The 26,990-nt window shown below is 42.6% G+C and overlaps 1 protein-coding gene across 1 annotated transcript in view; it reads right to left on the reverse strand.

Annotated features, from left to right (window-relative positions):
* Positions 1-26,990, reverse strand: part of PPFIBP2 (PPFIA binding protein 2) — a 385,547-nt gene that overhangs the window by 358,277 nt on the left and 280 nt on the right. The window contains exons 2-3 of the mRNA XM_049713952.1: positions 26,751-26,924; positions 24,488-24,590 (exon numbers count right to left, since the gene is read on the reverse strand). Coding sequence (XP_049569909.1) covers positions 24,488-24,590; positions 26,751-26,924 — 277 coding nt within the window. The remainder of the gene's footprint in view (positions 1-24,487; positions 24,591-26,750; positions 26,925-26,990) is intronic.

The following is a 26,990-nucleotide window of genomic DNA, read 5'->3' on the forward strand; positions in this document are numbered from 1 at the left end:
AGGCTCCCTAAGGTCATGCGCCACTTCAAGGATTCGAGCCTCTGCATATACTTTATTAAAATCTCTTCCTCTGAATGCTGTGCTTAAACTCTCATTTCCATAACCTGTCAGAGCTTGTTTATTTCTTCTCTGGGGAAGCAGTTTTAGACACCATTCCTACCAAGTTTGAGTTAGGTACCCCTTGTTGTGTGCTTTCGTAACTCATCACACGTTCCCTGAATTGTTGTTTTTTTTTTTCTTTGCAGTACGCGAGCCTCTCACCTTTGTGGCCTCTCCAGTTGCGGAGCACAGGCTCCAGACACGTAGGCTCAGCGGCCATGGCTCACGGGCCCAGCCGCTCCACGGCATGTGGGATCTTCCTGGACCGGGGCATCAACCCGTCTCCCCTGCATCGGCAGGCGGACTCTCAACCACTGCATCACCAGGGAAGCCCCCCTGAATTGTAATTATATGTTCACAGTCGTCCCTGGGTATCCAAGAGGGATTGGTTCTATGACCCTGCTATGGACACCAAAATCCACGGATGCCCAAGTCCCTTGTATAAAATGGTGTAGTATTTGCATATAAACTATGCACATTCTCCCATATACTTTAAATCATCTCTAGATTATTTATAATACCTAACACAATGTAAATGCTATGTAAATAGCTACTGGAGCATAGCAAATTCAAGTCTTGCTTTTTGGAAATTTCTGGAATTAAAAAATATATTTTTTCCATCCTCAGTTGGTTGAATCTGCAGATGCAGAACCCGCAGATACTGAGGGCCCACTGTACTTGTCCATATCCTCTACCAGAAGGTAATCTCCTCGAGCACAAGGACCACGTCCTTCTCCTTCATTATAACTTCAGCACCAAGCATGGCATTCGGCACATGACTGTCTCATAATGTAATAGCTAGATTACATTATGTTCTCACTTACAAACAGCAGCAGCAAAGAGCCAATAACAAGTTTGGAGGATAAAACGCATCAAAAGGGGATAAGATGAAGAAAGAGGAGAGAAAACAGTAATGGAGTAGGGCACCAGAAGATGGGTGGAATACAAGAAGAGAGATTAATGGAAGAAGTAAAAGAAAGCAAAAATAAAGGATGAGCAGAGTTTTTGAAACTCAGAGAAGTGTTTCCCCAGAGAAGTAATAAGAGAACCGGCATTGACTGAGCTTCAAGTGCCAGGCCCTGTCACAAATCCATCCTATCATTTACACCTTAAAGTTCCCCTATAAACATCAATACCTCATTTTGCAGATAAGAAAACTGAGACACCAAGAAGTTAGGTGTCCATCCCTACATGATACAGCTGGTAAGTGGGGAAGCAGACTTTGAACTCAGCTTACATGGACTGCCCAGGATATATGCTTTTACCTGGAAACGTTCATTTAGGAATCATTTAACTGTAGAACAGGTAGATTTGATGGTAAAAAAGGCTCTAAGCACCTAATCTTATAAATGAAGCTGTGATTTACCTTGTTATAGCTCAGCACCTGCTTTTTTTCCTTTAAATTTCTATCTTATAGCTCCTCTGAGAGCAAGCAGAATACCTGAAGTTAGTAGCAGCCAAAATCCGATGTGGAACTGAAATCTCGGGACTATCCATTCCTCCCCAGGCCCCCCTAGGGAAATGTGTGGCCTGCAGGGACCCAGGGCACATTCTGTACAATGGTTGTTCTAGCCCACCCTTTGCTACAGGCTCCAGATGTGGGGATGGGAATGCTGTTACCCCACCAACCAGCAGTCCCGGCCCACGCTACACAGTCCAGCACTGGCTTTTCCACGCTCTAGTAATACCCCTAAAATGTTAACTTCTGGAAATGAGTGGTTTGTAGCAGATAGAAACCTCAGTTAAGGCACCCACCAGGACCAAAGGGAGATGTTTCCTAAATTGACACTAAAAAATGGGCTTGGAGCTAAAATATATATTGTGTTATATTAGGAAAAAAGTGTTCTCTGTCTTTTTCTAAACTTCTGTAACAATAAAATAGCTTTGTCATGACAGCATTCCCAGATGCAAGGGAAAGAAGGCTATTCCTCTACTGAACAAAAGCTCACACAATGGCTATTTTGCCTCAGGTTCCTTCATTTTTATGTAAGTTTTCCCTTTCCAGGTAGAAGCAGAGTCCTGAAGGGCAGAGCCCTTGCAGCCTTCCCTTATCTTCCCTACTTTTTGAATAATTTACTAGGCTTTGTAGATTTTTATCTACAAATATTCTCCACATCTGATGACACTAATATAAATATATTTCTTGTGCATCTAAACATCAAAGTCAATACTTTCTCATGGAAGCAGATTTTTACAAGAAATTAATTTTAACTGATTCGACTCATCATCTAACAGTGGTTACCAAGGATACCAGATAGCCAAAATCACTTGGCTCCAACTTGCTTGTTAATCAAGAGATATTAACAGAAAGCTGTGAAGAATTATGGTTGTCTAAGTAATCTGTCCAGAAACAATGCCCCCTCCCAACGTCCCCAAGTCCTGAACTCAGATAAAAACATTCCAGTCTATAATAACCACTAAAAACATGCAAAGCTGTCCCTAGAATTTGAAATTCTGTGATTAGTATTTGGAAAAAATGACCACTAATGGTTTCACTTTAATTCATTTCCTGATGAAGCACTAAACTGAGAATGGCTACTCATTTGATCTTGTCAATCTGAAAGCAGATGATTTTCACCATGGCAGTTACTTGAGCATTCAGGTAATCTAGCTGAAACTGTCCTAAATCAAATATCCCATCACTGTAAATGTATTAATACAAGGTAGCAGCTAACAGCTGAGCCTAGAATGTGCCTTTGAGGAGCAAAGAATTAAAATGAAGACACACAAAACAAAAAATGCTCCCTCTTGCTAAAAGGTCAATGTGGATTTTTGTTGAAGTATACATAAGATTAAACACTATCTATAATGCATTACTCTACATATTAAAAAAACCCCAAAGAATTGATAACTTCTCTCCAAAAGGCACAGGCAATCAAGTTACTTACCAATAGCATATTTCTTTACACTTTAAGAATATTAATTATATGTCATCCTTTGCAACTATTTTGTCCTACTTTGTGATTTGTTTTCACTTTGTTTATAATGCCTTTTGCAAGAGGAAAAAAAGAACTGTTGCTGTTGTTTGTCAAAATCCGTCAACCTTGTCTTTTACAGTTGTTGACCTTGGGGTCATGCTAAGGAAGGCTTCATCTACTAAAATATGACAGAAACTGGTAGTTGCCATCCAGTATCTATTTTTTCCTTCTTCCAAAAAAAAAAAAAAAACAGAACTCCTATTGTATTGAAGTTACAATACATCAAGTCAAGAGACATTTCCCAACTTACTTCGTAGCTAGGCCATGTTGACTAAACTCTGGTCAATGATATGAGAGCAAAAGTGTTGAGTGGCACTTCCAGAAAGGTTATTTAAAAAGGGCAGACTCGGGTTGGAGGTAGGGTCTTTTGTCATTCCCAGGAACACAAATGTGAGTGCTGGAATTCCAGCAGCCCTATTAGCCCATGAAGTGACTTTGAGTTAGAAGCCATGCACTAAAGAAGGCAAAATAGAAAGACAGAAGGAACCTGGGTCTTATGACTACCTGGAGCCTCCCAGACCTGGACAGCCTGTCTCTAGACCTCTTTGCAAAAGAGAATTTTAAAATTTGCCATCTATGTTTAAGCCTCTGTTATTATTTTCTGTCATATGTAGAGTATCCTGATTAAAAATGCCTATCATGGGCTTCCCTGGTGGCACAGTGGTTGAGAGTCCGCCTGCCGATGCAGGGGACACGGGTTCGTGCCCCAGTCCAGGAAGATCCCACATGCCACAGAGCAGCTGGGCCCGTGAGCCATGGCCACTGAGCCTGCGCGTCACAACAGGAGAGGCCACAACAGTGAGAGGCCGGCGTACTGCAAAAAAAACAAAAACAAAAACAAACAAAATGCCTATCCTATACTTTCCCCTAGAATTTTAATGGTTTTATTTTCTGTAAAAATTAAACCTCAGGAAAATATTTGGAAGTGGAGCAGGAATATAGTGTTTTTCCCTAAGAGTTAACCAATTATTCCAACACCATTTACTGAATAATCCATTTTCTCCCCTGCTCATTTGAAATGCCACCTTTATTAGATACTACACAGCCATGCTACTTCGTTTAGTTCCATTTTGTTAATTTTTTTGTATAGCCTTTATTTCCTCTGAGAAGTACAGTTAACTGTAGAAAGCTGAGAGTAGAAGTAGAGCTTTAGATGAATGGAAGAAGGACAAAGAAGAGGTCAAATGCCAGCGAAGAACCGGCACTGAGGGCCCAGCTGAGATTAGACGCTCCAGATTACAGCATAAGGATTAACAGGGTGGACTTTGCAACCAGAATGCCTGGTTCAACTTCCAGCACCATGACTTACCAGCTGTGTGCAGTCATTCAATCACTTAATCTGTCTATGCTTTGGAGTCCTCCTCTGTAAAATGGAGATGACACTAGCACCTACCTCAAGGTTGCTGTGTTAAGTGAGTTATTATACAAAAAGCTTAGAACAACATCTGGCATTAAATTCTATTATGTATTATCATTATTTATTAATAATAATACTAGTTATAATGTAACTGTTCCTGTCACTGTCATCATCATTCTTAACATATTAAGATAGTGGCTTTTTTTTAGTTTCCTAAGGTATTATCAAGAATAATGTTGAATTCTATCCAGTGCTTTTTTGGCATCACTTGAAGGATTATGTTTGTTTGTTTCTCCAAAAACGTATTGTGAATGAGACACAATTTCCCACCCACTAGAAAGGCTATAATAAAAATGACAGATAGTGACGAATGTTGGTGAGGAAGAAATGGGAACCCTCATACACTACTGATAGGAATGTAAAATAGTGAAGCCATCTTGGAAAACAGTCTGGTGGTTCTTCAAAATGTTAGTTACCACATGACCCAGCAATTCCACTTGTAGGTATACAACCAAGAGAAACGAAAACATACACCTGTGTAAAAACTTGCACCCAAATGTTCTTAGCAGCATTATTCATAGTAGCTCCAAACTGAAAACAGTCTAAATGTCCATAAACTGATGAACAGATAAATAAAATGTGGTATATCCATATAATGGAATACTAATCAGTAATAAAAAGGAAAGAACTAATAACACACGCTACAATATGGCTGGACCTCAAAAACAGTATGCTAAGTGAAAGGATCCAGTTACAAAAGAGATTGTTTATTATATGATTCCATTTATATGAAATGTCCAGGAAAGGAACTTTACAGAGACAAAGTAGATTAGTAGCCTCCTGGAACTGGGATTAACAGTGAATGGACCTGAGGGACCTTACTGGGGTGATGGGACTGTCCTTAAACTGACTTATAGTGATGCTTACACAGCTTCATAAATTTACTAAATAATCACCACTTAACGTGGGTGAATTATAGGGCATGTAAAATATACCTCAATACAGTTTTTTTGTTTTTTTAAATGAGGGAATGACTGGAGATAAATTGAGGAAAAGTTGTGAAGCTTGTGTTACTTATTTTGTGTAAACATGGCCAAAACTTAAAAAAATTTATAAACAAAAACAACAAATCTACTAGGGCAATAATAGCTTTACCATTCTTGTATTCTTGAAATAAACGCTGCTGGGTTGCAGTATATCATCCCTTTAATACAAAGTTATATTTATTTTACTATTATTTAACATAGAATTGGCTATTTACAATAGCCAAGACATGGAAACAACCTAAATGTCCACCGACAGACGAATTGATAAAGAAGATGTGCTACATATATACAATGGAATACTAGGGACTCAGCCATAAAAAAGAATGGAATAATGCCATTTGCAGCAACGTGGATGGACCTAGAGATTATCACACTAAGTGAAGTAAGTCAGAAAGAGAAAGACAAATATCATATAATTTAACTTATGTGTGGAATCTAAAATATGATACAAATGAACTTATTTACAGAACAGAAACAGCCTCACAGACATAGAAAACAAAGGAGAGGGGATGGCGGAGGGATAAATTAGGAGTTTGGGATTAGCGGATACAAACTCCTATATATAATATAATAAACAACAAGGTCCTACTGTATAGCACAGGGAACTATATTCAATATCCCGTAATAAACCATAATGGAAAAGAATATGAAAAAGAATATATATAACTGAATCCCTTTGCTGTACACCAGAAACTAAGACACCATTGTTAATCAACTACAGTATACATTAATAAAAAAATAAAAATAAAAAAATTTTAAAGAAAAGAATCTAGTAGTATAACAGCCAAGTCTGATCCTCCTCTGACATTTCCCCATGTCCTAAGCTGCACTATTAAGGGCACTATGTAAAACCCACTCCTCTCCATGTGCTTCCCTGGATCAAAACTGATGACTGTCCATAGCCCTAAAACATCACCTTTTACTGTAAAAGCATGTGCTACAGGGCTTTTGTTTGGTGAATCTGTTCAATCTAACTTCCCAGTTCCCACGTACTGAGGCACTGGGAAGACAGCTATGATTGAGTCACCGAAGCATAAGACAATATAAAATTAAAAGATCAAAAAAACAATGTAATGGAAAAGAGCTGCAGTTTTAATCTTTATCGGGTGCAGAGTGGATCCTCTCAAACTGAACCTATGGGGATTAGTTTCCCCCCAGAGAAGCCCTCAGTAATCCACACATAAATGGCCTCTAGAGCAGCGTGGACTAGGATCAACGGATGCTTCGTTTGGGAAGTAAAAAGGAAACACTTCGGAGGATTTTCTAGTTCTCTTTGCAGACTCTCTCCGAAATAGATTCCATAACATGCTGAACTTTAGCGCCATCAAAGTTAAAGTAATCCACACAGAGCACTTCCAAAGTCCCAGAAGAAGGATGACCTATAAATTTGGGATATTATGGTGACATTAAATCTAAAGTATCAGTCACAGTGGAACAGATTAGAGAAGAGCAAACAACAGTTTTCTCATTCCCTCTGAAACAATTTGGGAAGTCTTTAGAGCTAGCTCAGCTAGGCCATCATTTGACATCCGTATTATTCGAAAACATCGGAACTGAAAATATGTTTAACCTGAGACTTTCTGAGTAAAGTGTTACAAGTGGTTCTAACGTGTCCCCTCATTCATGCCTATTTCTTTGTTTCCCAGGTTTTTCTGATGGGAAGTGAACAGACTGGCAAGAAGGACTGACAGCCAACAAGAATCAAGCAAACACGTTCTCTAAGCTGAGCACCTCGTTAGAGTTTTTACAGACTTTATTTACAGTATGCTTATCCTAAATTAAAAATAAGCGATAATCATATTACATGCCTAGCAATAAAGAAGACCATGCTTTTAGTTAGCACCAGGATGCTACAGTTACATCCTACAGTTACATTTCCTACAGAATTTATTATTAGTTGCACCAACAGCAGCTGTACTTACTAATAACTGGAGATAAGTCCCACTGCGGTAAGAAAAAAAAAGAATCAATGATAATAGTAAATGCATTTTCATGCTTAGATTTCCTTCCCTAATATTTTATAATGGTTTTATACAGATGGTCGGAGCACCATTTTGACAATGGGGCTGTAAAAAGTAATTTCAATCCATAAAGGCTATAAATGAACGTCATTTGCAACCTTGGCTGCACACCAGACTAATGTGTAGAGATATTTTAGATGGCACCACAGAAGATTCTGATTTAGTCAGTTTGGGGACAGGGCAGTTGTGTCTTCAAAAGTTCCCCGATTGATTCTGATGCATAGCTGGAATTGAGAGTCACTTTCCAAAACCCTTCAAGTTTTTAGGGGGCCTTAAAATTCAACTTTTTCTCACCTTCTTTGATTTCCAGTAACTTCTTCCCAATGACCTACCAGTCAACTGCCCTGGACATGTGCATCAGATCTCACATATATTCTTGAACTTAATGAATTTAAAATTAAACATGCTGGACATCCTACAGTAAACCTAATAAATCACATGACCATCCTCCCAGGCACCTATACCAGAAATTTGGAAATTAGGATCTCTCTACTTCACATCAGCGTACCAACTATTTCACCTCTTAATATTTTCTATATTTATCATCAGTTCTCCAATTCCATTGCTGCAAAACATCCCTTCAACACTTCTGCCTAGATAAATACTAAGGGTCTACTACTTCTGGTATTTTCTTTAAAATCCCCCAGCTTTGACTCTGCAGGTGCCCGACTGCACCACTACACCATCACTACCCATCTTCATCACAAACATTCCTCATGCAGGTCACTTCCCTCCATTCCTGGCCTGCTGTCAACACTACTTCTGTCTTAATTTTTGGTGAGTTCAATACTTCCCCAGCTCTGGTCTATCTGTTCTCTTCCTTGTCTCCTTCAGTCACTTGTCCCACACTCTACCTTAGGGCCTCACTCCCATGATCACACTCTCGACACAGTCATCCAGCAACTGCAGCCCCTCCGTTATCTCTGTTTGGCCCCCTCCTCCTCACTGCTTTCCCAGCTCTCATCCTACCCCAGCGCACCTACAGTCCACTAACCCTACCACCTCTTCACTATCCTTAACACCCCGTGAGTCCACTTTACTCTCCTTACTCAGATGAAATTTCAGACTCAATCATTCTCATCGCTCCACTTTATACACCATCAACTCTTTATGTGTTTTTTTAATTGAAGTACCGTTGATGTACAATATTACATAAATTACAGATGTACAATATAGTGATTCACCAGTTTTAAAGGTTATACTCCATTTATAGTTATAAAATATTGACTATGTTCCCTGTGTTGTACAATATACCCTTATGGCTTATTTTACACTTAATAGTTTGTATCTCTAAATCCCTTACCACTCTATTGCCCCTCCACCCACCCTCTCCCCCTGGTGACCACTAGTCTGTTCTCTATATCTGTGAGTCTGCTTCTTTTTTGTCATCTTCACTAGTTGGTTGTTTTTTTTAGATTCCACATATAAGCGATAACTATTTGTCTTTATCTGTTTGACTAATTTCACTAAGCATAACACACTCTAGGTCCATCCATATTGTGGCAAATGACAAAATTTCATTCTTTTTTATGGCTGAGTAGTATCCTATTGTGTGTGTGTGTGTGTGTGTGTGTGTGTGTATACACACACACACACACACACACCCCCCATATTCTTTATTCATTCATCTGTCAATGGACACCTCGGTTGCTTCCATATCTTGGCTACTGTAAATAACACTGCTGTAAACATTATGGTGCATATTTTTTCGCATTAGTGTTTTTGTTTTTTTCAGATATATACCCAGGAGTGGAATTGCTGGGTCATATGGTAGTTCTTTATTTAGTTTTTTGAGAAACCTCCATACTGTTTTCCACAGCAGCTGCACCAATTTACATTCCCACCAGCAGCGTACAAGGGTTCCCTTTTCTCCACATCCTCACCAGCATTTGTCATGTGTGTCCTTTTTGATGATATCCATTCTGACAGGTGTGAGGTGATACCTCACTGTGGTTTTGATTTGCAATTCTCTGATGATTAGTGATGTTGAGCAACTTTTCATGTGCCTGTTGGCCATGTGCATGTTCTCTTTGGAAAAATGTCTATTCAGGTCTTCTGCCCATTTTTTAACCAGGTTGTTTTTTTGATGTTGAGTTGTATGAGCTGTTTATATATTTTGGATATTAACCCCTTATTGGTCATATCATTTGCAAATATTTTCTCCTGTTCAGTAGGTTGTCTATACACCCTCAACTCTTTTGTCACTCTTTCATTGTCATACATAAGCACGACCCTGCTCAAACACAAACTCCTGTCTCTTCATGCCTGCACAAACACAGCTGCATGTGATGGGAGAAAAAACCTCACACCTATGCTGGTGGATATCACTTTAAATTCACAAGCACCAACTTCAAGTAGGCCCTTAATGTTGTCTGGCAGGCACACTCCACTTCCCTAATCCATTCAATCTCCTACCTCCTGGACTATCACTTTCTATCTTTCCTGTTTTCAAACCTTCAGCATCTTCTACCCCATCCTCACTCTCAGCTGGTAACCTTGCTGCTTCCCTTTTCACTGATAGTGGAAGAGTAATCAGAGGACAATTCTATAAGATCCCCAAACCATATCTACTCACCTGGGCCCATATACTCTGCGCTGGTTCCTTGACAACAATTGAACTGTTGAAAAACCCACCGACTCAAGCACATCACTCAGGCAGTTCAATCCTCTGCACCGTTTGTAACTTCTCTCCAGCATACAAACGTGCAGTTATTTTCTCCTTTCTTTAGAAACCATCTTTTGAATCAATTTCTCCTCCCTTTTCCTTCATAACAAAACAAAAAAGTAATGTATATTCTCTTTTTTCAACCTCTCTTCTCTCTGTCTCTTGAAGAGACTGTAATCAGACTTTCACCTACTCCATTCACCCACCCCCACTCCAAAACCACTCAGTTCAAGGTCACCAATGAACTACCACGTTGCTAAATGCAATGGGCAGTCCTTGGTTCTCATCGTACTTGACCCATCAGCTGCATTTCACACAAGGGCTCATGGCTTCCTCCCAGGAATACTTTCTGCACTTCCAGGCCATCACACTGCTGATTTTCCTCCCACTCTACTTAACTAATCCTTTTCAGTCTCCTTTGTTCGTTCCTTCTCATCTCCCTCACCTCTAACTAGTTGTTTGACTTATTTTATCTTAAGTCACTGCTTGGTAGGCTCATCTAGTTTCTTGGCTTATAAATATCATCTTTATGCTGATGGCTCCTAAATGCATATGTGCAGACTAGAGTTGTCCTTGAACTCTAGGAGCATATCCAAATGCCCACTCAAGGATATCCCTCCAGCAAGCCTCCCCTCATTATCCTACATCATTAATTATTGTTCTCTACCAGATCATTCCCATCACCTAAGCACTGTTATCTCTTAATTTCTTATAACTTATTATTTTTTATAAACTTTATTTTAATGTGAGTTTTCTTTTTTGGGGGGGCTGCGTTGGGTCTTCATTGCTGTGCGCAGGCTTTCTCTAGTTGCGGTGAACGGGGGCTACTCTTTGTTGCAGTGCACAGGCTTCTCATTGCGGTGGCTTCTCTTGTTGCAGAGCATGGGCTCTAGGTGCGTGGGCTTCGGTAGCTGCAGCACGCGGGCTCAGTAGTTGTGGCACGCAGGCCCTAGAGCACATGGGCTCAGTAGTTGCGGCACACGGACCCTAGAGCACCTGGGCTTCAGTAGTTGTGGCTCGCGGGCTCTAGAGCGCAGGCTCGGTAGTTGTGGCGCACGGACTTAGTTGCTTGGAGGCACGTGGGATCTTCTCCGACCAGGGATCGAACCTGTGTCCGCTGCACTGGCAGGCGGATTCTGAAACACGGCGCCACCAGGGCCAGGGAAGTCCTCTTATAACTTTAAATAAAAACAAAAACCCTTGATCTCACTTTCCTCACCAGTGACTACTAACTCATTTCTCTCTGCTCTTGTCTACAGAAAAGCTTGAAAGAGTAGTCTATACTCACTGCCCCTGATTCCTCTCCCATCAATTTCTCTTAAGGCCCCTCCAGTCAGGCTCCTGTTCTCATCTCTCTACCAAACGGCTTGTCAACATCACGTCCAATGACCCCTACGTCATGTAACTGCTGTGGTCCATCATCAGCGCTCATTCTACTTGACCCAATGGTAGCATTTTACACAGCTGTTTATTTCCCCTCTTTCACACACCTTCTTCTTCTTGGTTTTCAGGTCAATACTCTTGCTTGGATCTTCTGCTCTCTTTATTAGACTTCTTTTGCTGATTTCTCATTTTCTCTCCATCCTCTTAGTGATGGAGAGTTCCAGAACTCAGTCCTGGTACTCTTATGTCCTCTAGTCAACACCACCTTCCTAGATGATTCCTTTTAAATATCCCCTCTAAGCCTACAACTCTCACATCTGTATCTCCAGTCCAGCCATCTTTCCCAAACTCCAGGCTCATACGTCCAGCTTCCTCGTCTGTTCCCCACATGACTCACTAATAAGCATTTCCAACTTAATACATCCAAAACTTAGCTCCTAATTATTCCCCTCAAACTTCTCCTCTATTCTCTTGCTCAGGCCAAAATCTTGGAGTCATTCTTGATTCCTCTGTCTTTCACACCCTACATCCATCCATCAGCAAGTCCCATCAGCTCTATCTTCCAGCTACCCAGAATCTGACCACATCTCACCACCTCCACTGCCATCACTCTGGTCCAAGCCACCATCATCTCTCACAGCAGCCACCTCACTACTCTCCCTGATTCTACCCTTCCCTTCTACTGTCTGTTTTCTATATGCCGGTCAGAGGGATCCTCTCTATTCCTAAGTTAGACATATTACTTCTCTGCTTAAAACTTTCTTAAGGCTTCCCATCTCTCTCTGAGTAAAACTGACAACGGCTTCTAGGGCCTTACAATCAGCCTGCCATCACCTCTCTGACCTCACCTACTACTTCCCTCCTCCTTGCCAACCCCACCACAGTGCCACTGCCCCTGGCTAATACCTAGATATACCAAGCATGTGCCTGCCTCAGGACCTTTACACCTGCTGTCCCACTGCCTGGAATGCTCCTCCTCCTGATATGTGCACATCTTGCTCCCACATCTCTGACTTTTACTCATACATCCATTTCTCAGTGATGCCATTTTAATTTCCACACCTCTTCTCTTTCCATGCTTTATTTTTCTCCTTAGTGCTTATCACTGTCTAACATACGATGTAATTAGTTAATTTATTTATGTATTATTTTCCTCACGCCAACATGTAAGTTCTATAAGGGCAAGCTTTTTATGTTCTGTTTGGTTCCCTAGTGTAGATACAATACTGTATCAGGGTACCTAGGTGTGTACAATACCTAGAACAGAGCGTTGTACATGGGAGAGGTTCAATAATGTTTGATGAGTTAGTGAATGGCATTTCTAATCATAACCTCTGCCTCCAGAGTCATCTAATTAGAAGACAAACCTGCTCACCTCAGTTTTCAGCTTAAAACCCTTCAGTGGGTCTGCAGTGCTATAGCTGATGCAAACTGAAATGTCTTCGGCAGCCAGGCATATCCCCTAAATGTCATAAGAAAAGTTTACGTGTGGGGGCGGGGCAGGTGGGGCGGATATGAAAAGTGGAAAATGTAAGACCTGCCTAAGGGCATTCAATTCAATTATTTTAAAGAACTGTACCAGCCTCTTAGCAGCCCCTGTATATATTGGGTTGGCCAAAAAGTTCGTTCGGGTTTTTGGTACGATGTTACGGAAAAACCCAAATGAACCTTTTGGCCAACCCAGTAGCATAAACCACCATCTCCACAGTGTGGCGGGTAGGCACTACGCAGGCTTGCCATGCTTACGCCCTCCTGGGCCCTATAACATCAGAGAAAACAGACTGTGCATATCCTCAAACTGAGGGACTGCCATGCAACTGAACACACTGCTTTTTCATTATCAAATAAACAGGCAAGGAAGCAAGATGTCACTGTTGGCATGGTCTGAAATTATATCTGGAACCCAGATGTTTGAACCAGACGACTACACTTGCTAAAGGCAGTTTTTACAACTCTATGAGGTAACGACACTTGCGTTTCAAGGTGACATGGCTGGGGATCTGAATAGGTAATCTCCTATGCGGTGATTCCAATCTGTCAGGCCCTTCACTCAGTCAGGAAGAACATTATCACCAACTTCAGCTTTTTTCCCATGAGAACCAGGAAGACTTGAGAAGCAAACTCACAGGATTTCCCCCATTCTGGAATCTCCTGGTCTACTTTGCTGAGAATGGATCCTTTGGGCTCATCGCAGTAAACTGTACTTCCTTCAAGATTTCTGCATCAGAGTACTCTAACCCAAGTCCTCCGTGGGACTTTGACAATGGCAAACAAGGACTTCCATGATCTGATGACCAGGGTTCACAAGAGCAAACTCATCTCTCAACATTACCAACACACCCTCCTCCACTTACTACTGCCAAAGATCCATTCTCTCCTGTCCTAGAACGTTTGTAAATTCCGAGAATGTCCTTCCCACCCACACATTCCAGGCAAAGTGCTCTGCCCAAGAATCACCTTCTTCAGGAATTCTCTACAGATCCACTCAAGTCAGCTAATTACTTCTCTCCTCTTTTTCTGAACTGTATTCAGTAATATCTCCCTTCCAATCTTTATTTTATTAATTGCAATTATTGTTTTATCTCAGTTCCACAGGGGCAGTAACCATGTCTAATGTATCTTTTGTGTGTGTGTGTGTGTTTTGTTTTTTTTTTGCGGTACACGGGCCTCTCACTGCTGTGGCCTCTCCCGTTGCCGAGCACAGGCTCCGGACGCGCAGGCCCAGTGGCCATGGCTCACGGGCCCAGCTGCTCCGCCGCATGTGGGATTTTCCCGGACCGGGCATGAACCCGTATCCCCTGCATTGGCAGGCGGACTCCCAACCACTGCGCCACCAGGGAAGCCCTCTAATGTATCTTTGAATCAGTGATGCCTAACCTAGTACCTGGCACTTAAGAGGCACTCAGTGGATGTTTTTTGAATTCAACTTAATTATAATTGGAAGAGTGATAAGATCAGTGTGGCTACAGTAGTAAAGTGCTAGGAAGGGAGGGGAGTTGGAAAGAGGGGGAAAAAAGGAAAAAGATTCAAGTTATATAACAGCAATTTTTTTTTCCTATTTCACATACATAAAGGCAGCATTTTGCCTTGGAAAGAATGCTACAATGAATCCCTATTTCTTGACGCACTCCTAACATTATCAAAGGCAGTCTAGTGTAATGGACTGATTATAGTCAGACAACCCGAGTCCACTGACTATACAATGCTCCTTCTCTAAGTTAACCTGACAGAATATTTATGGTCCAACTAATGCAAACTGGTAAGAAATACATTAAGATTCTCAAAAAATAAATTTGTACGTGGTAGAGAATAAACACACAAAATTCACATAACAGGAAATATGAGTTGCTTTAAAATATTAAAAACATTCAACACTACAAACAAAAAATGCAAGTTGAAACAACAACCAGGTAGCTACTTAAACCCTGTTACATTAGCAACCTTTTGTTCACATTATACCACCTGATGGTAGTAGACTGACTGTTGGTATGTAGCAGGGCTAACTGGCATAGATATACTGGAAAGCAATTGGAACCCACTGGTGATAATTAACTATTAAGAAATTTTCCCAAAAGGGAGTAGGGTACTATAGATGTAAAATATTATTTGTAGTAATAAAAAATCAGATGCTAGAACTACCCCAAAAGAAAGGTTAAGTAAAAAAAGATTTCTCTACCTTCTGGAATATATAGTCATCACAACAACTGCACAATAATGACTGTTCATCATGGAAAATTATAATAATAATAGTAATAATGGCTAGTATTTATTGAGCATTTTCTACGTGCGCAGTACTACGGTATTTCACATGCGTTATGAGATAAGTACTAATGTAGGGTTGCTAGATTTAACAAATAAAAATATAAGATGCCCAATTCAATTTGAATTTCAGATAAACAATAGATATCTGTTGTTTATCTGAAATTCAAATTGAACTGGGCATCCTGTATTTTATTTGGGTAATAGCACTCCATTTTATTCATGAGAAAACTAAGACACAGGGATTGAATAACTTTCCAGGGTCATACAGCTAATAAGTGGTGATAAAAAGTTAAGTTTACAAAAAAGTAGAATAGTAAATTTTGTTTATGAATAATTTCAGGCATACCTTGCTTTATTGTGCTTCACAGATATGGCATTTTTTTTTAATTCTTTTTTTTTTTTTTTTTTTTTTTGCGGTACGCGGGCCTCTCACCGCTGTGGCCTCTCCCGTCGTGGAGCACGGGCTCCGGACGCGCAGGCTCAGCAGCCATGGCTCACAGGCGCAGCCGCTCCGCGGCATGTGGGATCTTCCCGGACCGGGGCACGAACCCGCGTCCCCTGCATTGGCAGGCGGACTCTCAACCACTGCGCCACCAGGGAAGCCCTGGCATTTTTTTTTTTACAAATTGAAGGTTTGTGGCAACCCTGCATCGAGCAAGTCTATCAGGCCATTTTTCCAACAGCACTTGCTCACTTCATGTCTCTGTCATATTTTGGTAATTCTCCCAATATTTCAAACTTTTTCATGATTATTATATTTGTTATGGTGATCAGTAATCTTTGAGGTTACTACTGCAAATAAATTATGACTCACTGAAGTCTCAGATGATGGTTAGTGTTTTTTAGCAATAAAGTATTTTTAAATTACATACTTTTTTTTAAGACATAATGCTGTTGTACACTGAAGAGACCACAGTATGGTGTAAACATAACTTTTATATACACTGGGAAAGCAAAAAATTCATGTGTCTCACTTTACTGTGGCGGTCTGGAATCAAACCTGCAACATCTCCAAGGTATGCCTGCATAAATAGGTGAAGCATGCACGTGCCCATGGATCACAGATGGGGGAAGCGTGGACAGGTGACACTACTACCACCAAATCCATTTACTGAGCAGTTACTGGAGCACTTACTCTGCACACTGTGCTGCAACAGCCTCCGCCCGTCCCGTTTTACAGATGAATAACGTGAAGAGTTAAATCTTTTGCTCAAGGTCAATAAAGCTAGTAAGGGCAGGATCAGATTCTGACTCCAAAGCTCTTGCTTATTCCACTTTGTCATCTCGATTTCCTGGGTGAGTTTTTTTTTTTTTCTTTCGAGTGCAGTTCTACCAGTGTTGGTATAAAAGTTTTGGTGTGATAAAATACATGCATGAGGACACATGAATATTTCAAGGAGATCTGCAAAGCCAAGTTGCTGGGGTTTGCCTTGGTTTAAAGCCATACTTCAAGCCAACCCAGTGCAAAACTTGAAAAGAAAAAGTCGTGGTGAACATTTATGGCTCAAGTTGTGATTTCGTTTAGAAAGTAATAATACATACTCCATACTTATCTTTTGGAAAGGGAGACTGCTCTCCCACTCATGTCCCCCACTAAGTTCCTCCCTTTCTCTACACACCTGAGCACATGAACTTGTTAGTTCCCTCAAGTAAGTCACTTAGGAAGGGATTATGATTTTTTTTTTTAAGCCAACCACGTGAGAAAGCCCAGGAGCACACACAAACACAAAAGTGCCAGTATGCTCTTACAATGAAAGCAATGCCTGTGCTCTATACATAACAGGGAATTTTAGGATGATTTCCCTTAAGTGTCAGCTTAAGTTTTCCTTGAGAGTTTAGCCCACATCAAGAAGTTTGCTTTTGATTGTTTATTCTGAAAGAGGCAGCTGGCCACAGGGCTGCCTGGGATGCCTTTACCACAATTTGCTTTTGTTTTTCCCTCTTGATAATTACCTCATGACTAAACCACTCACTGGTCCATGTAGAGGAATCCCGTGGAGATGAAAACACACTTGTTTAAATAAAATATTTATGAAGAAGCCCTAAAATGTCACTGAAGTAATGCAAATTAAATCTTCACATATTGTGCATCCAATATGCCACTCATTCCTTAGAAGACTCTCTAGTTCCTGATTGCAATTAACATTAATTTTTAAAAATTAATCCCATTGTGCATAATCACACCAATGTCTACTCATAAAAATCCAGTGTTTTAAGGATGATTTTTCACTTGACTATCTTTGAAAATCTGAATTAAGGTTAAAGTTTAATCTCAATGATTATTTTGGAGATTTTTCCTTAGGAACTGCATTTAATTATTATCTTATATGTACACCTTTTTATAAGTTATTTCATTCTAAATCAATATAAGGTGACACTAGTGATGGTTCCACATTCTGGCCTTTCAATGAAATACTTTGGACATGATTTTCTCAATTTGTTCTTTTTTTTCCCCAAATTGAGTGGATATAAAAGATTCTCATGATATTTTTATAGAGTTCTTCAAATAAAAATTGGGGGTAATATTGTCAAAAGAAAGCCAAGTTGATTTGGGTGATGACTGTACAAGGTAACAGTCAAGGCCCCCGACTTGATACCATCTTTCCTAATTTTGCAAAAAAGAAATGTGAGCTGAGCTGAGAAGAGTTAGGTGGGTTCATCCCTCACTTATTGGCCTCAACAGTCGTCTTCCACCTGGTGCACATTACAACCAAGAGAGGAACTTATATAAAAATATACCGATAGCAGGCCCCACCCCCAGCAATTCCAATTTAATTGGTCAGGATAGAGCTCAGCCATTGGTAGTTTCTTGTTTGTTTTATTTTTGTTTGTTTGTTTTTCAGAGCTCCCTAAATGTTTCTAATATGCAACCAAGGTTGAAAACCAGTCTAGAGAAAGCTTCTCCTGACTAGGGTTAACATCTACTTAGAAAGAGGGGTCATCAGCAGTGATGTGTCGTAAGGAGGGGTCATCAGTGATGTGTCGTAAAGCTCTATTTGACACCCTGACCAAGTGAACATCCTCTAGTTCACCAGAAAATGAAGAAAAAAATCCCTAGAAATACAAAGCTGGAATGTCAATGGAAAAGCAGTATCCTGAATAAAAGAATTCATGACCAAGATACTGAGCAATGTCCATCGACAGATGAAAGGATAAAGAAGATGTGATATATTTTTTATATATATATATATATATATATAGTGGAATACCACTCATTCATAAAAAAGAATGAAATAATGCCTTTTGCAGCAACATGGATGGACCTAGAGAATATTATACTAACTGAAGTAAGTCAGAAAGAGAAAGACAAGTATCATATAATATCACTTCTATGTGGGATTTTTTAAAAAGATACAAATGAATTTATTTATGAAACAGAAATAGACTCACAGACACAGACATAGAAAACAAACTTATGGTAACCAAAGAGGGAGGAATAAATTAGGAGTTTGGGATTAACAGATATACACTATTATATATAAAGATAGACAAACACAGGGACCTACTGTATACCACAGGGAACTATATTCAGTATCCTGTAATAACCTAGAATGGAAAATAATCTGAAAAAGACTATATTGGTGTGTGTGTGTGTATGAAACTAAATCACTTTGCTGTACACCTAAAACTAACACAACATTGTAAATCAACGATACTTCAATTTTAAAAAGTAAAAATAAAAATATTGAGCAAAACCTGTATAACTGCATAGAATTTAACCTACACTTAGAGATTAAATCCATGATACAAAAACAGAACAGAGAAAGGACATCTAAATGAAAAAAAATCTAGGAAATTTTCATTGACAACAACTCCTAGATCCTTAGTATATGTGATGTGTTTACCTAGCAGCTACTTTGACTTAGGCTCAACTCTTTTTCTTAAATGGAACCCACGGCCTTGGGCTAGTTTAGCTCTCTGCACTTCAGTTTATTCAGATATACCAATCTCTTTTGGCAATGCTTCTCAAACGTTAATGTGCCTATGAATCACCTGAGGATCCTGTTAAGACACAGATTCACATTGGTAGGTCTGGCACACAGTCGAACACTTTGAGCAGCGAGGTCTTAGAAGATGTTAAGAGGATTAAAGGAAACAGCCTACATAAAGTGCTTGGCACAGATGTAGCTGGCACCCTTCAGAAGAAAAGACTTACAAGGAAAATAATAAAACATGGTTAAAACCTAGAAATCATTCGATCCAATCTTCTTTTCTTTTCCAGATGTGGAAACAAAAGGATGAGAAAAGTTACAATCGCTACCCCCTAATAGCCAAATGGAGAAGAGACGAATTCTCTTTTGACTGCAATAAGTATAATCGAGATCAACAAGTAGAAGTTAAATTGAGCTTTTCATTCCACGCAAGGAAAGACCTTTTAATAACTGCTGTCCTACAATCAACTGGCCCTCTTGAGGAGAGAGAGTGAAGTCCCCAGTTACAAAGTATGAGCATTGACCAGTTGATAACATTAGACTCCCATACTTCAGGTCCCTGTTGAACTTAGAGACATCGCACATCTAATATGTACACACACAAAAAAATCTTTAATAAAACAAAAAAATTTTTAATAAAACAAAAACTTCCTTATTTTCCTCCCCACTCCAACTCTGCTCCTCCTTAAGTCTTACCCTATGCAGTAAATGGAGTTGCTTAGGTCAAAAAGCCTTGGGGGGCTTCCCTGGTGGCGCAGTGGTTGAGAGTCCGCCTGCCGATGCAGGGGACACGGGTTCGTGCCCTGGTCCGGGAAGATCCCACATGCCGCGGAGCGGCTGGGCCCATGAGCCGTGGCCGCTGAGCGTGCACGCCCGGAGCCTGTGCTCCACGACGGGAGAGGCCACAACAGTGAGAGGCCCGCGTACCGTAAAAAAAAAAAAAAAGCCTTGGGGTCACCCTTAACTCCTCTTCTCTCACCACTCACCTCCATTCCATCAACAAATCCTACTGCTGTATCTTCAAACTGATGCCCACTATCCCCTTTGTCTGGGTTACTAGAGTAAACCTGCTAACAAGATTCCCTGTCTTTACTCTTGAACTTCAACAGCATTTTCTCAACACAGCAGCCAGAGAGTTGCCGCTTCTCTGTTAAAACCCTTCTCGTTCAGAGTAAAAACCAAAGTCCTTATAATGGTTTAGAAGGCCATACGTGATCTTCCCCCTCCAACCGTTAACCGTATTTCTCGTCATTCTCTATCTTATTCACTCTGCACCTGTCACCCTGGAACTCAACTATTCCTTGCATCACATCAAGGACGCTCCTATCTCCTGACCTTTGCACTTGCTCTTCCCTCTGCTGTGAAGGCTATTCGCTGAGATTCACGAGTTTATGCCGGACATTGCCAATATACGAAACAACATAATGACACCTAACAGAAGGATTCTAATTGCTCTCTATGGAAAAGTGCTCACCCTCGGCTTAAAGATCCACATTTTACTTTCCATAGTTGGTACAGATGAAGGACTGGGTGAGGTATTCCAGTTCCAATTTATGACTTAGCCTCATCAAATTCTCTCTCAATACCAAGTTAGGGAAGACTAAGGACTGTACTCCTACATCAGAGCACTGCAACTACCTGGGCAAAGAATAACCTTTCTGATGGCCCACTGATTTGTGACCCAGGCTTATCCCACCACTGAAAAAATGAACAAACATCCTAGATGTGGTATCACTCTGCTGTCCACAGGGAATTATATCTGGTTTCTCCTTTCAAAACCAAAGTTCCTCAGTTGAGCTTCAGAAAACCTAGCTACCACTGGGTAGCCAGGGATGAACAATGGGCAGAAAAAGCTGAAACATGGCATTCATGTGGGTTCCTTTACAGAAAAGGAAGTCATGCATTTACAAAGACGACTCTCTCTAGGGACCCACATGCTAGGGCTGCTGCTAGGCATGGTTGTGCCGGGTCCCACTACACTGCAGCGCCATTCACAGCTTTGGGCGGTGCAGCTACTCCAACCACTCAGCTTTTAGGGCTCGGAAGTTAAAGGCACTCTTGGCTTGGGCAACCAAACAGCTTTACAGGGATGCAGACAAATGCATCTGACGTAAGAGTTAATGTGGGCAAGGAGAGGAAGGAGGGAGATGAAGAGATGCTGGCCTGAGTTGCATACACTTTGGATGTGGGCTTCAGCCTCAGTTCCTCTGACCTTGCACTCACGGTCCCCCTCCCCACGCCTGCCTCGTGAACAGGCTACTTCCTGACCCAAATCAAAGATCACGAGGGTCATGGGGCTACCTCAAAGCCACTGTGCCCTAGTTTAAGAAAGCAGAGCAGTGCTTTCAGGAACTCAGAGAGCAGCACGGCATACTCTTTATCTGTGGCTATTTCTCAGCCAAGGAATCAGATGTGTCTTTTGTAAGGAGTCTTCTCTGTGACTCTTCCTCAGGGGCTTCCCAGTGCAGGGGCTGAGGAAAACTTTAGAACATGGGATCTAGCTCGAAGATTAAGAGGAGCAGAGGCACAAAAATCAGCCAAAAAGATGTGGAGTGTTAAACATGCAACTCGGCGAGAGGCCTCATCCATCTTCTCTTGTAAAGCCAAAGAGGACCGCTCATGTGCGGTAACAGTGGGAACTCCTGGCACAGTCAACAGGCAAAGAAGCGGCACGTTTCAACACTAACACTTCCTTCGGGTGAAGCAAGCTAGATTATTTCTTGTTCCTGCTGCTTAAGGACAGAACTTTCCCCAGTGAGGACACCATCCTGGGCCCCCAGTTCATGAATGAAGTGCTCTTATTCCTGTCTGCAGTCTGTGCAGCACATCCGTCCAGCAAGGAGGCGCACAAAGGCTGGGCATTAAACCTCCGGGGAAATCATTTGAAATCAACAATATTTCTTGACTTAATTCTCCACTTTGAAGTAACACATTAGTGATCATCCCATAAACTTAATTAATGTAACCACAGGCAATGCGGAGCAATAATCTTTCTTTTACAAAAAAAAACGCCTTTGAGTAGGGAAAATCTGATATAAACTTTTATTAGATGACTTCTCTTCACCCCACAGACCCATTTTGGATATACTATCAAGGAAATGCTATTGAAGTCAGGCTCAGTGTATACCTCTTTATGAATCAAATAATTCTCTAATTTATCCTTGGGTAAATGAATTTTTATATAATGGATTGGCTTTAAATGAGGTAAATTCATACTGGATACTTTGCACACCAACAGCTCATTTCCAATATTTATACACAGGAATATCAGGGGAAGGGCCCTTTTCTTACCCCATCTTTAACAATCCAACCACAACATGCTTTTTTTTTAGTACTCAGGTTGAGAGACTATTCGAGAAAATGATTCCTCATGGTGAGAAGAATCTCAAGTAAACATTTGGAAGGAATATGTCTTTCAGTAACCAGCAGTGGATGAGAAGATGTGGGAGACCCAGGACCCTCGGGGAAGGCAAACGGCTCCACTAAAACTCCCTCTTCCTATGTTAACTGGTCAAAGGCCAAAATAAATGAACTTTCCAAAGTTAGGAGCTTCGAAACTTTCACTAGGAATAACTGTAGGTGCACAAGCCATGACCCGTGAGCCCATTGACCTTCGTGTGCCCGGTGGCGGAATCTGGTTGAGCCGGGAGCCCAGGCCCAGGCCGCCTCCACGCCGAGAGACCCGGAGGGAACGGGTTCAGGCCCGGCTGTCCAGGACCCGGAGCTCTCAGTCCCCGGCCCAACGTCGGCTCCCGCCCCGCCCTTCTCACCCCAGACCAAGGACAGGAAATGGGCAATCCGCGAAGAGGATGGGGAGCGCCCGGTGGGATTCAACCGCAGCCCGGGGCCGTCCCCAACTCCCAACTTCCCAGAGTTTCCTCTGGCCTCGTCCCCCTTCCCATGGCTCGCGAGAGCGCCGCGGCCTCTCCTCGCCCGGAGCGCAGAGCCCGGGAAGTGGAGCTCGGAGCTCGGGAGCCGCCCCCAGGAGCCCCGGTGACAGAAGCGCAGGTGACGGGCGTGGTGCCTCCAACCCCGCGCCCGCCCACCCGGTCCCGGCCTCCATGCAGCAGCCTCCGCCGGGGTCCCTGCCCGGGTTCAGCATCAGGCCACCGTGCGCTAGTTCCTGGTGCCCTCCCCTAGCTCGGTGGTCACCCGCCCTCCTCCCTCCAGTCCGTGTCGTTCTCCTGCCTCAGGGCCCGGTGCGGCCCCAACTCCCAGCCCGGGGCCCTCCGGTCGCGCCCGGCAGCGGCGGCGACACTCACCTGGGTCTCGGAGCCGGGGTCTGGCGCGGTCCCGCAGGTGGTAGATGAAATCCTGGCAGCTGTCGTGCTCCAGGGCCCCGCGGGCACAGAGCTCGGCCAGCAGCTGCAGCGCCTGGTGACAGAGCGCGTCCCTGGCCCCGGGCATCGCCCCCCCGCATCCTCGGACCGAGCCCGGCAGGCGGGCGCGGGAGACAACCCTCCGCCTGCCAGCTCAGAGCCGCCGCCTCCGGGCCGTCCGCGCTCGCCGCCAGGGACCCGCCGAGAAACGGCCCGAGCCCAAGCCCCAGCCCCAGCCGGCCCGGCCTCCCACCGGTTGCATGCAGCTCTTGGCCAGCCGGTCACTCGGGCTTTCTTTCTCTCCCGCCCTGCCCCTCCGTCCCTCCCCCGGCAAGGAGGAGAGGCGGCGCCGCACAGCCAACGCGCCTCTCTCCTAGCGCTCCGCCCGCCCCTCGTGGCCGCCACGGGGCGGGGCGGGTCAGGGGTGCGCGCCAAGGGGTAGGATCCCGGCGGCCCCTGCCTGAGCGCCGGCGGGGGAAGGGGGGCGCTCGCGGGCTCCTAGAGGAGCGCGGGACTCGGCTCGGGACCTCGTGCTCAGGGCGACCACGCCCAGGTTTGGAGCGTGTGTGCGGGTGCGCGCCCTGTCCCGATGCAAACCCATACCCTCTCCCACCGCCCCTCGCCGCGGGAGTCCAAAACATGTTCTTGGGTGCGTTGAGCGAAACGTGCAGTCTGAACCACACCCGCCAGATCTGGAGAACCGAGTCCCGGCTTTCAACTTGAAAAGCGCAGTCTGGGCATAAGCCATGGGCCTAAAGATGCTACACGCCCAAATGAGGGGTCTGGGGCTGAGATTCTCCAACAAAGGAAACATTTCTCAACCGCAGGGCCTTTTCGACCACCTTGGTGATTTGGAAAAGGTGGAGACTCTCAGATCACAACTAAGGTCAAATAAATGGCTCCTGAGAAAGACGCTGGGACTTACCTGGAGCTTCGTAGACCCTGGCTGGTCTTCTAAGCAACTGATTGGAAACCTGAGGATGGCCAGTTGATTCTCCAGCATCCACCAAGGAAGAGTAGCACAGAATCTGGAATGTTTGGAAAGGAACATAGGGCACCTCTCATACACCCACCTCTTCAGCCTTTCAGGCAATAAGCGTAGAGATAACCAGGAAATACTGAACTCGTGTGTGTGTGTGTGTGTGTGTGTGTGTGTGTGTGTGTGTGCGCGCGCGCACTGTGCCACAGATCTTTTAGCTATATAATCTCATTTAATTCCCTCGATAGCCCAGCAAGGTCTGTATAACTATTATGCTCATTTTACCAATGACAAACCTGAGACTCAGGAAAGTAGCACCTGTCCAAGTTCATAGGTGGGGAGGCAGGGAACCTTGACTTTTTTTTTTTTTTTTTTGCCTTTACTTAACACTATTGTCCTGCTCTAAAACAGAGTAGAATCTGTACAACTGACGCTTTTAGCCGTAAGGCTGTGCTGTTGCTAGGGATATCTCATAGCAAATCATATTGTACAGAAAGGTAGTTCAGAATGCCAAAGAGTGTTCACCCAACAGACAAGCTTTAGAATACTGCTGTACACGGCGCTGGGGCCTCAAGGACCTTACATTAGAATAGCAGAGAAAATGCAGAATTGTAAAGGTAAAGCTAACTTCAGAGAGTTGTGAAAAGGCAAGTAGGCTCTCTGCCCTAGGAAAACTAGGAGGGAAAATAAATTCACTGAGAGAGAGAGAGCCTTTGGAGGAGGTAGAGCAGAAGCTTGTCTTTTTTTTTTTTAAACATCTTTATTGGAGTATAATTGCTTTACAATGTTGTGTTAGTTTCTGCTGTATAACAAAGTGAATCAGCTCTGTGTATACATATATCCCCATATCTCCCCTCCCTCTTGCGTCTCCCTCCCACCCTCCCTTTCCCACTGCTCTAGGTGGTCACAAAGCACCGAGCTGAGCTGCTCTGTGCCATGCAGCTGAGAAGCTGGTCTTTGAAAGGAGGGAACTCTTAGAGAAGTGGGGGAGAGAGTGTGGATGCTATAGGGCTGGTGGAATAATGGTGAGGAGGAGCAAATTTGAAAAACATTTCAGGTGTGAATTGACAAGACTGCAGCTAATGGAATGAGAAAGAATGAAAGCCATAGAAGTTCCAAAAACTGACCTGGGTTATACGTGGTGAGCCCCTGATGACACTTAGAATTGCAAGCCCAGAGTTTTAGGACAGTTTTATTTTATTTAGGAGAGTTTTATTTTAACCAACAAAATGTGTGGAAGTGACATTCCAGTATCAGAATGGTGACTGGCAGGGACGTAGGAAAAGGAATCCTGGCGCACTGTTGGTGGGAATGTAAATTGAGGCAGCAACTATGGAACTATGGCTGTTCCTCAAAAAATTAGAAATAGAACTGCCGTATGATCCAGCTATCCCACTTCTGGGTATTTATCTGAAGGAAATGAAATCACTAACTTGAAGAAATATCTTCACCCCCATGTCCATTGCAGCATATTCAAAATAGCCAAGACATGGAAACAAACTAGGTGTCCATGAATGGATGAATGGATAGAGAAAATATTGTATATATATATATATATATACACACACAGACACACACACTCATACACAGTGGCATATTATTCAACCTTAAAAAGAAGAAAATCCTTCTTGATTTTCTGTTTCTACGATCTTCATAGAAACAGAGTAGAATGATGGTTGCTAGGGGTTAGGGATGGGTAAAATGGGGACATGTAGGTCAAAGGGTACAAATTCTGTTATAAAGATCCAATGTACACATGTTGACTGTACTGAGAGTAACTCTTAAACACTCTCACCACAAAAAAAATAAAGTTTAATAAAAAGTTAAAAGGTGATGGATGTGTTAACTTGATCTTAACCTTGGTAATCATTTCAAGATGCATATGTATATCAAATCATCACGTACACTTTAAATATATACAATTTTATCTTTATTCCTCCATAAAGCTGGAAAAATAGAAGTCCCATAAGTCTTTCATGCCATTCTTAGACCATATTGTCACTCCTACTCCCAAGACCTAGATTCTGTACTTGGGAAGTGGTTTGGGATTCCTAATGGCAGAACTTCCTATTAATTGGCACTTTGTTTGATTCAGTTCCTTGCCAGGTAGTTGCCTTTAGCAAAAGAAAATAAGATTCAACTGGCATGACTTATTCTTAGTAAGCCCATGCTCTCTCCCAGCAATTACTCCCGTGAAATACTCACAAACCTCCTGCTTAATTATCCCAGACAGGGATTCATCCTCACACTTGCTCCAGAGCCTGAAGTGTAATTCACTTGGACCAAGAGACAAACTGGGTTCGTGTTCCATAACAACCGCTCTCTCATCTTGGGCATCTGTCTCCTGTGAGCTTGGTCCTTCCCTGTTTGTAGTAAGCTTTTCCTGAGAGATGAAATGAAAGCAAATTTGGATTGTGTAACTCCACGTTGTCCATGTGTCTGCTATCAT

This window comes from Orcinus orca, chromosome 8, assembly GCF_937001465.1.
Source record: "Orcinus orca chromosome 8, mOrcOrc1.1, whole genome shotgun sequence".
In the NCBI taxonomy this organism is placed as follows: domain Eukaryota; kingdom Metazoa; phylum Chordata; class Mammalia; order Artiodactyla; family Delphinidae; genus Orcinus; species Orcinus orca.